The 14,780-nt window shown below is 55.0% G+C and overlaps 1 protein-coding gene across 1 annotated transcript in view; it reads left to right on the top strand.

Annotated features, from left to right (window-relative positions):
* The window catches only part of GBF1 (golgi brefeldin A resistant guanine nucleotide exchange factor 1), a 191,172-nt gene extending 177,231 nt beyond the window's left edge, over nucleotides 1–13,941 (top strand). Inside the window, exons 30-40 of the mRNA XM_029912871.1 lie at nucleotides 344–566; nucleotides 2,502–2,665; nucleotides 3,160–3,406; nucleotides 3,941–4,128; nucleotides 8,603–8,753; nucleotides 9,519–9,649; nucleotides 10,099–10,200; nucleotides 10,866–10,979; nucleotides 11,213–11,390; nucleotides 11,666–11,793; nucleotides 12,269–13,941. Of these exons, the coding sequence (XP_029768731.1) occupies nucleotides 344–566; nucleotides 2,502–2,665; nucleotides 3,160–3,406; nucleotides 3,941–4,128; nucleotides 8,603–8,753; nucleotides 9,519–9,649; nucleotides 10,099–10,200; nucleotides 10,866–10,979; nucleotides 11,213–11,390; nucleotides 11,666–11,793; nucleotides 12,269–12,607 (1,965 nt within the window). The 3' untranslated portion in view covers nucleotides 12,608–13,941. The remainder of the gene's footprint in view (nucleotides 1–343; nucleotides 567–2,501; nucleotides 2,666–3,159; nucleotides 3,407–3,940; nucleotides 4,129–8,602; nucleotides 8,754–9,518; nucleotides 9,650–10,098; nucleotides 10,201–10,865; nucleotides 10,980–11,212; nucleotides 11,391–11,665; nucleotides 11,794–12,268) is intronic.
* The last annotated feature ends 839 nt before the right edge of the window (nucleotides 13,942–14,780 follow it).

The raw sequence follows: 14,780 nt of genomic DNA, 5'->3' as shown, positions 1-14,780 counted from the left end.
TGCCTGGGTGATGGGGAGTTTTATACTCTTTACACACCACATTGAATGGCCTTGTCCCTGCTTGTGCTGCTTTGCTGACATCCTACTACAGCAGATTCCAGCTCACAGAAATTGTCTGCTGCCAACCACCAGGGACTAAGGGGCCTAAGCACACTGTATGTGACTACTGCACACCAGCGAGCAAGGGGGCTGGGTTAATCTCACAGTCCTTTGCAGTGCACGCAACTCTGCTGAAGAAGCTGCAGCCTTTAGCTCTAAGTAACTGGGAGAGGAGGACTCTGATAAGAAATGGGACTGGATGTAGCGCTGGCCGTGAGCACTCACTGCCACCTTCCCTGGCCAGGTTCTCCTCTCGCTCCGTATCCTGCTAATGATGAAGCCCAGCATGCTGTCCAGAGTTAGCCACCAGGTTGCCTATGGCCTCCACGAGCTCCTGAAGACCAATGCTGCTAACATCCACTCCGGGGATGACTGGTACACACTCTTCACCCTCCTGGAGTGTATCGGGTCAGGGGTGAAACCGCCCCCAGCCCTGCAGGTTACAGCAAGGGCAGATAATGACACAGGTAAGACAGAGGGCTGCTGCTAGGAAATCTGATGCCTGCTTGCCAGATAAGCAGCTGCTTCCCTGGGCTTTTCAATTAGCAAAGGGGACTGCAGGAAAACAAAGCTGATATTAAACTACATTAGCAAGATTAAAAGCCAGCACCTGCTGTTCACTCCTACTCATGATTTGTCCCTTTCTCTGCTCTGCCATCTCCTCCTGGAGCAGTAGCCCGTGCACCAGAGGGAACAATGGAAGCTGAGATTGCACAGCTGCTGAGAGAGACTGCTGTGTTCCAAGAGAGGGAGGGGGGTCTTGTCCTGGGCAGTACAGATTAATCCCCCTCTTTGGGGGTGTAATATAAACCGAGCTATTGTCCACATCTTACTAGATGTTCTTACAGAGGGAGACAGCAAGGAAGTGAAGAGACTGGCTCCTCTGTGGCTGTTTTAAGAGCAGTGTGCTGGGAAACTGCAATCAAACATTTGTGATTCTGAATCCATTTGGGCATAGACAGGGCACTGGCCACTCATACAAAACCTGCTCACCAGTCCCCCACTGTCTCAACTTGATACTTACCGATCATGTGAGAGCAATCCAGTTGGGAGCATTGGCAAATCCAATCTAAGCTCCTCCCTCCCCCCCCGACCCCCCCCCGCACATGGCAAAATGATTGATTGATGTGCCTTCAAAGCTCATTGCCACGGGCCTACAATAGAGGGCCTCCTTCCTCTCCCCAGCTCTTACTTGTGAGGTCCTGGGGCGTTATGCCTGCTGGTTTGGCAAGTCCTGCTGCCATAGACTCCTAGCTGCTGGAGACTGGGCTGGTGGGCCTTTCATCTTGGCTTCTCCAGGGGCCAGCCCAGGATTGTTCTCTACAGTCTCTTCTAGCACTGCTGTCTGTTGGTGGCACAAGCACACGACAAGACCCAGTGGCAATGTAACAGACCACAAGCTCTTCTGCCATGAGTCTTGTACCAAGAAATGCATTCGGACATTCAGGGCCGAGCTCTACCTCCCTCCCTGCTGGCTAGATTGTACCAAATGTGGGATGTTGGAGAACACCCAGCAATTGCCCATAAATAAGTGATCCCATTGGCTTCAGTGCTGCCCCCAGCAAGGATTGCTTAGCTGGGAATGTGTGATATCAACTGAATGCCAGGTGTAGAGAAGGCAGCCCCTATGACACAGCATGCTAAAGTACACTGCTGGCTATTGGAGAGCATGAGATTAGTGCAGAGGTGGGGCTGGGTGAATGACCCCGAGGCCCTATCTAGCGCATGAAATTCTCCAACGCATTGGCTGTGCTGCCCTGTCCCACCATAGCAACTGCAGTAATTCTCCTCAAACTCCCCTTTTCCATGTGATGTTTCTGATCTGCCCCGCTGGAGTAGAGTGCCTGGAATGAAAGCACTTCCATGCATACAAATGGGGCTCAGCAGTTCAGGCCACGTTTTTGGTTGGATCTGCATATATCCCCTGTTCTGTATGGCTATGTAGCAGGCAGTGTGGGTGCAGGGGGGCACATGCACAAATGGGGGGGGGTGTGAAAGATTTTGCAAATGCAATTTTGGAGGCCAGTTTTGGGAACCCCCGGCTGGGATCCATCTTTATCCTGTCCAGGCTTCAGCGTTGGACTTTCTCTCCTTCTAGGTCCCCAGCCATATTAGCCAGCTGGAGCATGGGGAATCCTGTGGGAATTCCCAGCATAAATCATGTGTTCCCTCAGAAGAGGAGAGTCTGCTACAGGGGATAAACTATTACAAAGATCTGGTCTTTCTCTCTCTCCCCTGAGGGTGCTGCTCTGATGGCTGCTTTCATGGGGGGAAAAGCAAGAGTAGATGAGGCCTGGCCAGGTTCTCCTCTAACTGGGAACTCGTGAGCTGGAGCAGCCTCTTTTGGCTTGTATCCTCTGGAGCTCTGGCTTTGGCTCACTTCTATGCATTTCTTCTTGAAGGTGCTCAGTCTGACAGTGAGATCTCCTTGTCCTACCACCCGAGTGATGTCAGCCTGGACCGTGGCTACACCTCTGATTCTGAGGTATATGCTGATCACAGCAAGCAAGGCAAGATGCATCGCTCCGTGACTGACGTGGATGTGGTGAACAGCGGCTGGCTGGTGGTGAGTGAGGCGAGGGCTGCCTGGGGTGAAGGCTCGATCCGCTGTAGCAGCAGAGTGTACAGAAGTGAGACAGCTGTAAGCACCACAGCTGGACACGTATCCACTGGAGTCAGGGTGCAGCTGTCATTGAGCTCCCTGCCCTGCAGATCCCATCCTCCTCAATGTGCATCTAGCTCGTGCTTGCCCTGTAGTGAGTGGGTGCAGTTCTCTGACAGCTCTGGGTGGAGGGTAGGGTGGGGTGGGGTCTGAAGGGAATGGGACTGGAGAACAGAGCAAGGGGGGTGAGGGAAGGAAAGGGGGATGAGAGGCAAAGGTGGAGAGGAGGTGAACAGGAGGAGACAAGTGTGGAAAGGAGGGGAGATGAGTCCTGCCAGCAGTACCTCCTGTTGGTGATAGAGAAAAGGGCCTGTCTCTGGCCTTGGGGATGGGCTGACGCGTGTGTGCTGTGCACACAGGGCTACATCCTCTCACACTGCTAGTGCTCCGCATTGCAGGTTGGCAAGGACGACATTGACAGCCCCAAACCCATGGCTGGGCTCAGCAGGCAGGGTCCATCTCCTCTCGTGAACCAGTATAGCCTGACTGTGGGTCTGGACCTGGGCCCACACGACACCAAATCTCTCATGAAGTGCGTGGAGTCCCTGTCCTTCATTGTGCGAGATGCTGCTCATGTCACTCCAGAGAACTTCGAGCTCTGCGTCAAAACCATCCGCATCTTTGTAGAGGCGAGTTTGAATGGAGGTGAGGCGGGGCTTGGTTAGGGTGCGTCCAGCAACAGCACACAGAGGAGCAAGGAACAAGCAGAGCGCACCCTCAGAGAAGGAGAGCCAATCGGCTGTGGGATTTTCTCAGAGGTGGGGGTGAGGGCAGGGGGAGGCCTTGTCACTTCGGCCTTTTAAAGCTTGGCTGGCTGCAGCAGGCAGATCACCCAGTGGGGGTCAGTTCGGCCATGGGTGCTGGAGTAGTGAGCTAGTGCTGACCTCATTCCACAGCTCCTTCCTGTCCCTCATTCCTGCCAGTGAGGGGAACCGTGTGACTGCAATGTGGAGAAAGAGGAGCACCATCAGCCAGAGAAATGGTGTCCTGGTGGTGCTGCTGCCCAGGGCTTGGTTCCAACAGGCTCTGAGGATCCACAGATCTCTGGGGGCACTCAGCACCTCATGAGGTTGTTGGGCCCTTTGCTTCAGCATGTTGTTAGCATGTAGATTGAGAGGGGCTTGCATTGGGATCCCAGTGCGTATGATGGAGTATGTTATGGCCCCTGGTGCTCCCTAGGGTACAAGTCCCAGGAGAAGCGGGCGAAGAGCCATAAGTATGACGGTAAAGCCAACCGGTTCAAGAAGAAGCCAAAAGAGAACTCGCTGAGGCGCTCGCGGGCCTCGAGCCAGCACCAGAGCCACTCCCACAGCGATGAGGAGGATGACGAGAGTGTTCCGGCCAGCTACCACACTGTGTCTTTACAGGTTAGTCAGGACGTAAGTATAGCCAGGATTTCCTCCTCTCCTTTCCCATCTGGGGGCCCCGCTGCCCACCCTTGGTGGGAACTCCCCCGAGAGGGGTGGGGCTCATCTCTATCAGTGCTCAGCTAGGGGTCAGGCATGTGTCTGGTTGTAATGTTAAGGGGAGTGTAGGAGGTGCCTGTGTGATGAAGGGAGACACAGGCAGATTGGGGGGGGGGGATGAAGGCTGTGTCTGGAGCTGTGGGGGTCACTGAAGAATGTGACTGGGATGGGGGGGATTTTGTGATGAGATAGTGAGGGGTGTCTGTGATAGAGGAACGAAGGATGTGTGAACCCTGGGGTGTGTCTGAGGTGGAGTTAGGGCACTTCCATGGAGGGAAGTGAAGGATGTGTTCGGAATTTGGAGGTCTTTGAAGGGCGGAGGAGTCAACTCTGTCTGGAAACAGTTCTCAATGCGGACCTTGACTGGCCATATGCAGCGCCATGCTGGGTGTTGTCCTGTGGGAAGTCATGCTGTAGACCTAGAGTTCAGTAACTGAATCATTAGTCCCTGAGCAATAGCCTTGTTACAGGCTTTACGCAGAAAAGATCAGACTGTACCTGGTCAGCATGACTGCAATTGTCTCCCTCTCTCCAGCGGGAGCGCTCCCTCCCCACATATCTAGAAGGGCTCCATTCTTTCCCATGCGACCCACTAGTCCTTCCCAGTGGTGAGCTGAAGCCGGTTCGCACTGGTTCGCAAGAACCGGTTGCTAAATTTAGAAGCTGGTGTAGAACCAGTTACTAAAGGGGCGGGCGGGTGAGCAAACTCTGGTCCGCGGGCCACATCCAGCCCGCAGGACCATCCTGTCTGGCCCACCTGAGCTCCCAGCTTGGGAGGCCAAGGCTCCCCCAGCCCTGGGGGAAGCGGCGGGGCTCCCACAGGGCGGCAGAGGCAGCTGGAGCCTCGGCCCTTTAAATAGCCCCTGGAGCCCCCCGCTACCCCAGGGCTCCAGCAGTGGGGCTCTGGTGGCAATTTAAAGGGCCCGGGGCTCCAGCCCCTTTAAATTGCCCCCTGGGGAAGCTGGGCCACCCCAGTATGGAACACCGGCTCTTGCCGGTACGCTGTACAGGGGCATACCAGCTTACTTTCACCTTTTGGGTAAGGGGGTGGGGCTGCAAGCTCCAGCGGCTGCGCGGCATCCTTACACAGCAGCATGCTAAGGGGGCCAGCCGGGGCTGGGAGGAGGGGTTGGATAAGGTAGGGAGCGGTTGGAGGGGGCAGAGGTTATGGGGAGGCGGTCAGGGGACAGGGAAAGGGAGGGTTGGGTAGGCGTGGGAGTCCCGGGGGTCTGTCGGGGTGGTGGTAGATGGGGTTGGGGCAGTCAGGGGACAGGGAGTGGGGCGAGTTGGGTAGGGGGTGGGGTCCTGGGGGGCAGTTAGGGTGGGGGGTCTTGGGAGGGGGTGGTCAGGGGACAAGGAGGGGGGGGTTGATGGGTTACGGGTTCTGAGGGGGCAGTTGGGGGCAAGACGTGGGTTAAGGTCAAATGGGTGGGTGGCGGGGGGGAGACAGGCACGTGGGGCTTGTACTCACCGCGCGGTTCCCTACCGGATCTTTGGCAGCACTTCGGCGGCGGGCGAGTGAAGGACCTGTCGCCGAAAACCTGGAGCGAGTGAGGGCCCCCCCCCCCCCCCCCCCCCCGCCGGCCGCGCCCGGCAGGGGGGGGGGGGGGGGGGGGGGGCCCGGCCCGGGCCCCGGGGGGGGGGGGGGCCCCCCCCCCCCCCCCCCCGCTGCCAAAGTGCCGCCAAGGAACGGTTCGTAGGATTTTGGGAGCTCATCACTGGCCCTTCCTCTGATCCTCTCTCCTTCTCCCAGAGGAGTGCTTCTTCCTCCCAGCCGTTAAAGACAGGCTCATCTCTGCCAGTGTGTTTGTCCCCCTGTCTTGAATGACCCAGTGGGGGGCATAGAAGGATGTGTCTCACACACACACACACACACACACACACACACACACACCCCTCTCTCTCGTGCTGGTGTGGGTGAATCTGGGTGAGGAGTGGAAGTTCTTTGCCCTGGGTTAGGGGAAGGCAGGACACAGCATTGCTTTGGGCACTAGAATCCTGCAAGTTGCAAGGGTGCCAATTAGGAAGGGTGTGGGGGGGGGGTCCTGCCCCACCCTGAGTTCCCTACAGGAGGTGGGCTCCCAGGCAGACCTCTCAACTTCGCAGAATTACACCTCTACCCCGATATAACGGTGTCCTCAGGAGCCAAAAAATCTTACCGCGTTATAGGTGAAACCGTGTTATATCGAACTTGCTTTGATCTGCCAGAGTGCGCAGCCCCGCCCCCCGGAGTGCTGCTTTACCGTGTTATATCCGAATTCATGTTATATCCAGGTAGAGGTGTAGTGTGGAATGTGAGTTCTGCAGAGGAGAGGTGCTTCTTGCAGCTTGTGCTCTTGGGGCAGGGAGTCAGTGTTTTGTTTACAAACAGAGGCAGGGTGATTAAGATAAGAAAGGTTGTTGATTAAATTAAGGATCTGGAAGTCTTTAGATGAACCTGTAAAACAGGAATCCCTGGGGGGTGTTGAAGAGAGAAAGCAGAGGACTCGGAAGAAATACAGCCAAGCCCTCTGAGCCAAGTTTACATTCAGAAAAGATCAGAGGGGTAGCCCTGTTAGTCTGTATCCACAAAACAATGAGGAGTCTGGTGGCACCTTAAGATTAACAGATTTATTTGGGCATAAGCTTTCATGGGTAAAGAAGTGGGTCTTTACCCACGAAAGCTTATGCCTAAATAAATCTGTTAGTCTTTAAGGTGCCACCAGACTCCCCGTTTTTATTCAGAAAAGAGGGAAATGTGAGAGGGGTATGTGAAAAGAAGGAGCCAAAACCCAGGGAAGGGATAGCAGATATAGAGAAGTTCCCACTCTATCTGTGGTACTTATGTGGCCCCATCGCCACAGTATGACTGCCTCACATCACAGCCCCTCGGTGAGGTAGAGCAGTGCTGTTATCCCCATTGTACAGATGGGGCACTGAGGGACACACTAGGGTGACCAGATGTCTCAATTTTATAGGGACCGTCCCAATATTTGGGGCCTTATCTTGTATAGGTGCCTATTACCCTCCACCCCTTGTCCCAATTTTTCACACTTGCTGTCTAGTCACCCTAGGACACAGACAAAAGGCCAGATTTTCAAAGGCACCTAGTGGGAAAATGTAGTCCCTGAGCCAATGCATATATGATGTGTAACTCTGGATAAGATGGCTCGGATATTTAAGTATGAAGTGTATAGTTATTGACCACACATGTAATCATATGTTCACTGTGATGTTAATATCTCTGAGTGGAGGCACTGATGGCAATAGTTTTACTTGATTAATGTCTAGGAGATTTGACCCTCCAAGTTTCTTTCAAGAGGAAGAGCTGCCCAGAACTCCAGTGCTGTTTATTTTTCTTTCCTGCCTGCATTGGCCCTGAGATACCTCAGAAGTCTCAATTCTTTTCTCAACTTTAAAATGTGGAATTTTCTTGGCGTTTGGTTTTAAATATTCTCCTGTGAAAACTGCAACTCAAGCACTGTAGTGTTGTGTTTAAGATCCTTCTGGAAAGTAACTAGCCTCTAAACAGAAGGCAGTGTTGCCAACTCTCATGATTTTGTCATGAGTCTCATGATAATTATTGTTTTCCTTAAAGCCCCAGCTCCTGGAGTCAAGTGTATATGTGATGATTTCATCCTTCAGTCTTAAAGAGAAATGACGTTTCTAGCCCTTGTGTGTGTGGAGAAAGCTTCAAAATGTGACCCCAGTGCACTGTAAAGGCTCAAAAAGCAGAATGTAAATAAAAAGAACACCAAATGTATTATTTATACATAATCTCATGATTTTTAAAGCCAATCTCACGATTTTTGGTGAGCCTGATTCATGAACATTTGGGGTTAGCAATACTATGAAAGTGACTTGACAGTGTCAGTTTCACTCTTGTTTAAAGTCAGTTTCTAGTCTATTATTTGTAGTGGGGTAACACCCCTAGAATCCCAGGCAGTCTAAACTCATGGGGCCTTGCCCTAGTAGGATGTTTCCAAAAGTTAAATGATCTATTCCAAGCTTGATGAACTGCAAAAAAGTGATAGAAAGTAATCTAGATTTTTCTACAATTGTTTCAATAGTTAGTTGTATTCAAGAATTAGTACCAAAGTAAGTTTACACATTAAAATTTTAAACCAAACCAGTGTCCCTTAAGTGAATTGACACAAGATATCAGAACATGTTAGTATTAGAGCTGAGTGGGTTTAATATTTATTTAAATTTCTTTCTTTATATAGGAATTAGAAATTATTATCTGACAGGAGCACTGTATCTAAGATGTTATCTGGAAAAAAAATCCTGAGTTTTCAGGTGCCCAAGTAGCCTCAGGAATCATGGTTAAAGTTGCCCCCCTCCCCATGAAATGGCATCCCTGGTGCATTGCTTACTTGGATGCTTTTAATTGCAGTTGCTGGACCTCATGCACACCCTCCACACACGAGCTGCCACCATCTACAGCTCCTGGGCAGAGGAGCAGCGCCACCTGGAGGCCGCAGGGAAGAAAATCGAAGCAGACTCTCAAACACTGTGGTCCAACTGCTGGTGCCCCTTGCTGCAGGGTAAAGCCCGCCCCTCCCCCCACCCCCCGTTTTCCTTTGCTGATGGGGTGGAGATTTCCAGTGTCAGGGTGGGGGCTGGTACACAGGGCCGAGCCCTGCAGAGGGGGGAAGGAGGAGAGTTCAGCTAGAGCTGCTCCTTGTGTCCTCTCCAGATGGAAAAGGACACTGGACAGCAGCTGTATGACAAGTGATGTCCTAGCCCAGCTTGAGAAGAAATCAGTGCGTTTGCTCCTGTTCCTTGGCTGTTTTGACATGGCTGTTGCTACCAATACCCTCCCACTGGCTAACGTCCTGTTTCACCCAGGCCAGGGGCCTGGCAGCTGAGATGAGCTTGCAGGGCAGCATGGGAAAGGGCCGCAGTGACTAAGTGAGCAGCAGCACTGCTGTTCTGAACGGTTGGGGCTGAGCATCGTCCAGCACCACGGGGTTGGAGAGAGACGTGACTTAGTGCTCAGAGCAGGGCTGTGACCTGAGTCCGACCTGGCATCTCTGCCACTGGCTCACTTTGGACTTGTCACTTCACCACTCTAGGCCTCACGTTCACCATCTGTGACCTCGGTGCTGGATAGCTTCTCTCCGGGGGGTGAAGGAGGGTCAGCATATGCCCTTCCCTAGCACTTCTCACCCAAGGCTCCAGATTGCACGGCAAAGTGTTGCACTGCATTAGAATGAGCTTTTACACTCACCCACGGGGTGGCAGAGGAGGACGTGACACCGCCCTATGTTTGATGCGGAAATGAGATTCTGACTCTCACCCGTGTGCAGGTATCGCCTGGCTGTGCTGTGATGCCCGGCGCCAGGTGCGGATGCAGGCGCTCACCTACCTGCAGCGGGCTCTCCTTGTGCATGACCTGCAGGCGCTGGATGCTCTGGAGTGGGAGTCCTGCTTCAATAAGGTAACCTCCCAGCTGGGCTGTGCACTTGAGCAGGGGAGCGCTGCCTCTGGGAACTGTAGCTGGAGTTGGCTGGCTTCCCATTGGTTTTAGCAGTGCTGTATGGGGGAGTCAAGGAGCAAGCCGTCCAGGGGCTGAGGGCACTGGCTTCCCATGCCCTGTGGCTAGCATGGAGTGCAGCTGTTCCAGGCAGCTGCCCACTCACAGTGAAGGATTGGGCTTTCCCCACTCCCAGTCCCTCTGAAAACCCCTTTGCCCAGACTCCCAGCTGAACCTCTTTGAGGTGTGAAAGCAGCCCTGTCCTTCTCATATTCTGAGCTGCCTCTGCGCTTGCTGGCCTGGGTGTGAGTCCCCAGAATGCCATGAGCCAACCACTCTGGCCAGGTTAGCAACCTCCTCTTCTGTGGTGACGATTCCTGACCCCCAGCATGTTCATGTCATTGATCCACTAGGTGCTGTTCCCTCTGCTGACCAAACTGCTGGAGAACGTCAGTCCAGCTGATGTTGGTGGGATGGAAGAGACCAGAATGAGAGCCTCGACACTGCTCTCCAAGGCAAGGATGCGCCTCATTCCACTTGTGCCTGCGGAGCTCTGTGGCAGACAGCTCGGCGAGACTCTGCTTGGGGTCTAGCTAAAAAGTTGTGCTTGGATTTTGACCAACTCTGCTGCTGTGGGGGTGGGCTTGAAGGTTGACTGCCAGTGTGTGATCTGGCCAGGCAGTAGCCCTGAGCAATGGGCACCTCCCCGAACTGCACGTGCTGTACTTAATGCTGTGCAATGCCTGCTTTCCAGGGGGGTGTCTTGCTGCCAGACTGCTGCATGTCCCCCTCATCCCAGCATTCAGAAACATTCCTGTTCGCAGAGGATGGAGACAGGCACCTTAACACTGCACTCCTCCTCCAGAGCGATCAGTGATAATGTCTTGATCAGCATGTGGCCCAGGGGAAGTGGGTGCCAAAGGCATGGAAGTGTGGGGGTCGGAGCTGAGCAGCAGCATGTGCTGGAGATCTAAAGGAGGGGAGATCAGGTCCTGGGCACTGCCTCCGGAGCCCTCGGAGCCCTGTGGCTGGATTCCTGCCTATCCCTCTCCTGAACCTGCCAGAAAAAGGGAGGGCTCTGGGATGGAGGGTTTAGCCCCAGAGCTGAGGGTCGCAGCCCTGTGGCTTGGTGCTGCCTCTTAACTCGTGTCCCTTACTGTGGTGGTGGTTGCTACTCTAGGTGTTCCTGCAGCATCTCTCCCCGCTGCTCTCCTTGACAACGTTCGCTGCTCTGTGGCTGACGATCCTGGACTTCATGGACAAATACATGCATGCAGGCTCCAGCGACTTACTGGTATGGCACTGAGTGGGTGCTACAATGCTTCCCCTGTTCTCTTGGCCTCATGGTGCCTTCTCTTCCCACTCTTACTCCCGGCTCCCTCCTCTCCCCTCCCCTGCTCTGAAACCCTCCTGGTCCCATCTCCCCCAGTGGTCTCATGCTCCAAGACCCTCAGTCAGCTGTTCTGTGCCTCCATTTCTCTGTCCCTGAGTTGCTCCAGCTCTGTTCTAAAGAGTGTCTCTTTGCAGCTAGAGGCCATCCCAGAGTCTCTGAAGAACATGCTGCTTGTGATGGACACGGCTGGAATATTCCACAGTGCTGATTCACGCACAGGGTACTCGGACCTCTGGGAGATCACTTGGGAGCGGATAGATTGCTTCCTGCCCAGACTGCGTGATGAGCTCTTCAAACAGACAGTCATCCAGGGTACGCAGGGTTGGGGAATTGCCATCACGGCCCTGCCCTTGCAGGCCAGATCTTTGCTTCCTGGGAGGGGGGGAGAGCCTTCCTCCAGTGCCAGGACGTTGGTGAGCCCATAGGCCTGGGATGGAGGGAATGCCTTTTGCATTTGTTGGTGAGCCCATAGGCCTGGGGTGGTGGGGCTTGTGAGTAGGGCACTGTGGTGAGAGGCTGGATGGTGGGGTTGGGGGGAGTATGGCTCATGGGGGGCTGCAGGCTCACTGCTTGTTTTATGTATCTAGAACCTGTCCCCAGTGTGCCAACAGAGCCACATCCTCAGAAACCAGTGGCCCCTGCCCTGCCTGCTTCTGCCGCCCACCTAGCACCCTTGGAGAAGTCCTCTGAGCTGGGTGCCAGTGGTGAGTCTCCTGTGGGCTCAAGCACTCGTCCCTCCCCAGCAGCATTGTCCAGCTGGGCTTGGGTTCAATGGAGCCACTTTCAGCCTCAATCAGACTGGACTGCAGGGGCTGGGTCTCCTGAGCAGGCTCTGAGCTGTGGAGTGGGCTTCAGTTTTCAACTGGACAAGCCTAGGCCTCCATCCCTCTGCGGTTATAGTGATGGGGGAATGCTCGTGAGCTGCCCTGGCTTGTGTCTTTGCTCAGGCTGCCTGACTGGGACTGGGGAGGGTGGCCCGGGGGAAGGCACCGCGATCCCTGCTCGGCTCGGGTGGAGGCTGGCCTTGGCAAGCCCCACTATCCCTGCTCGGCTTTGGGGGAGGTTGGCCCGGGGGAAGCCCCGTGATCCACTCTCGGCGGAGGGTGGTGGGAGGAAGGCCCTGCGATCCCCGCTGGGCGTGGGTGGGAGGCCGGCCTTGGGGCAGGCCCTGTGATCCCTGCTTGCCTCAGGGTTACTTGGGAGAGGGTTTAATACAAAGAATTGTTCTCTTCATTCCTTTCACAGGCTCTGAAAGAGCCCCAGGCCCCGGCCCAGCCATCAGAGGCGCCTCTGGCTCCCCTCTCTCTGCGGTGGCATCAGTGAAGATGAGCCCCGTCACAGATGTACCTCCTCATATGGCGCAGTCACCACTGATCCTGCAGCCTCTCGCCTCCCCCCTGCAGGTCGGGGTGCCGCCTATGACTCTGCCAATCATTCTCAACCCTGCCCTGATTGAGGCCACTTCCCCAGTTCCCCTCCTGGCCACTGCACGGCCCACCGATCCCATGACAACCTCTGAAGTCAACTAGAGTGAGGGGGCTCGAGGATGGCTTGCTGAGGAAGTGCTGCAGGTGGAGGACACCGGCTAGATCCTCCCTGGTAGTTGCCACCTTTACTGTAGAGGATGGTAACTTGAGCAGAAGGGCAGCAGGGTGTTTGGCAGGGCAACTGCTAAAATCTCCCTGGAGCGTGTCGGCCTCTGCTCCCTTCTCATGGCTACTGCTCAGGAGTCACTGGCTCCCTTCCTTGGAGGGGGAGCTCAGTGCCACTGACCACCACTGACCACCTCCTTGCCTTTGCAATCTCAGGGGCCAGGCAGCCACCTTTACCCAGCAGCCTGTGACCAAGCCACTGCTGTTAGCAGGTGAAGAGGGAAGCTCCGTGCTGTGGGAGCAGAGAGGCCTGGGTTCCTGGGATCCCTCTGATCATTCAGTCCAGCTGGTTCATCCTCCATGTCCACTGTCCTCGGCACTAGTTCTTGGTGCAGGCCCTGGGCATCCCCATGCAGCAGGGGTTTGGCTTTCGTTCCTCTCCCCAGAAACATACAGCCCCCTCAGTGTGGCTCTGAGCTTGCTGGCCATGGTGTGCAGGCTGCGCTTTCCTGGCTCCGGACTGCAGCGTATCACCAAGCTCCCCCCAGCCCAATGGCGAGAGGGCGCGAGTGGGCACCCCTGGCGAGACCAACTCTACCCCCTCCCTCTGGGTCTGAGCGACACGCTAAGGCCTTTCTGGGAGGAGGGAGAGAATCCAACCAGTGTTAGCTATTGGGCAGACTAGATGGAAGCCAGCAGCTGAAAGCAGCCCCAGCAATGCCTCTCCCACAGCAGCTCTTGGGGAGCAACTCCCCATGAAATGAACAGCATCCTCCTGCCTAGACACTACACTGGCCCCTTCCTATTTCCAGCCGCAGGTGCTCTCTTCTCCAGCCGTCGGGCCTGCATGCTCCTTAGCTTGAGAGAGGAGCTGGCTGCTGCTTGTCAAGTCCCACCGTGGGCGTTGGGGTGCTCAGCTTCCCTCCTTCCCTGCCCCCAAAGCTCCAGCAGCTCAGCAAAGCCCTGGCAGCATTGCACTTTGCTTCTCCCCTACGCTGTGGATGCCGGTACCTTCTCTGCCATCCCTTCCCGAAGCGGAGCGAGCCAGCTGGAATGTACCATATCTCAGTTCTTCCTGTTTTCTGAACTAGTTTTATAAATTCTCCAGGCTGATTGCAGAAATCCCATTGGAAACGGGGAGCAACTCAGAGCCAGCGTGTTCTGTACTCAGAGGAAACCCAGAGCCGCAGGGGATAGACAATGTACATAAGGAATAAATGGCTGGGAATCCAATGGACTTTTTACAGTGTAATAAATGTCCTGTAAATGAACACTCCAGCTTGGTGGCTCCTTCCTTTTCTCTCGAGTCAGTGGCATTGATATCTGGGCTTTGGGAAGAGCAAGGGTGTTGCCCCCTGTGCCAGGCTGGCCGGGCCCACCACGTAGCAGGATATGTCCCTGTGCAGTGGGACACCCCCAATGAGACGGTTGCCTTTCAAAGGATGCTGCCAAGTTGGCTTGCAGCAGAGAGGCTGCAGGGGAGAATGGCAGCAAAGAGTTACGAAGAAATGGCTCTGACCTGAGCAGGGTAGGGCTGTCAGAGCTCTTGTGGACACAGAAATGCTTTAGTTTTGCCATAAAGTAGGGTTACCATTCGTCCGGATTCCCCCAGACATGTCCGGCTTTTTAAGCTAAAAATAGCGTCCGGGGGGGAATTTGTAAATGTCCGGACTTCCCCCTGATGCAGAGCAGGCGCGGCTAACAGTGCTGCCGGCTGGACGGTGTCACTTACATGGGGCTCCGACACTCAGACAGAGAGGGCTCCTCCTCCTCCCTCCCTCCCTGCATGGCAGATCGGCTCCGGCAGTCTGGAGCTCCTCCCCCACTGCTGCCCAGCGGCTCAGGCAGTTCCTGAGCAAGTTCACCCAGACATTAGGTGAAGAAAGGCCAACAACAAGGGGGCCAGGGGGTCGGAGAAGGGGCAGGGAGGTTTTGGAGGGGGCAGTCAAGAGACGGGGGGCGGGGGGGGCGGGAGTTTGGGGGGGGGCTTTTTGGGGGTGTGGAGAAGGTTTTGGGCAGTCAGGGTACAGGTAGGGGGTAGGGTCCTGGGGGGCATTTGGGGGGGGCTTAGGAGGGGACAGTTAGGGGACAAGGAACAGGGAGGCTTAGG

Source organism: Terrapene carolina, unplaced genomic scaffold, assembly GCF_002925995.2.
Source record: "Terrapene carolina triunguis isolate 2854851 unplaced genomic scaffold, T_m_triunguis-2.0 Scaffold310, whole genome shotgun sequence".
In the NCBI taxonomy this organism is placed as follows: domain Eukaryota; kingdom Metazoa; phylum Chordata; order Testudines; family Emydidae; genus Terrapene; species Terrapene triunguis.
This window is presented reverse-complemented; position numbering and strand designations above follow the sequence as displayed.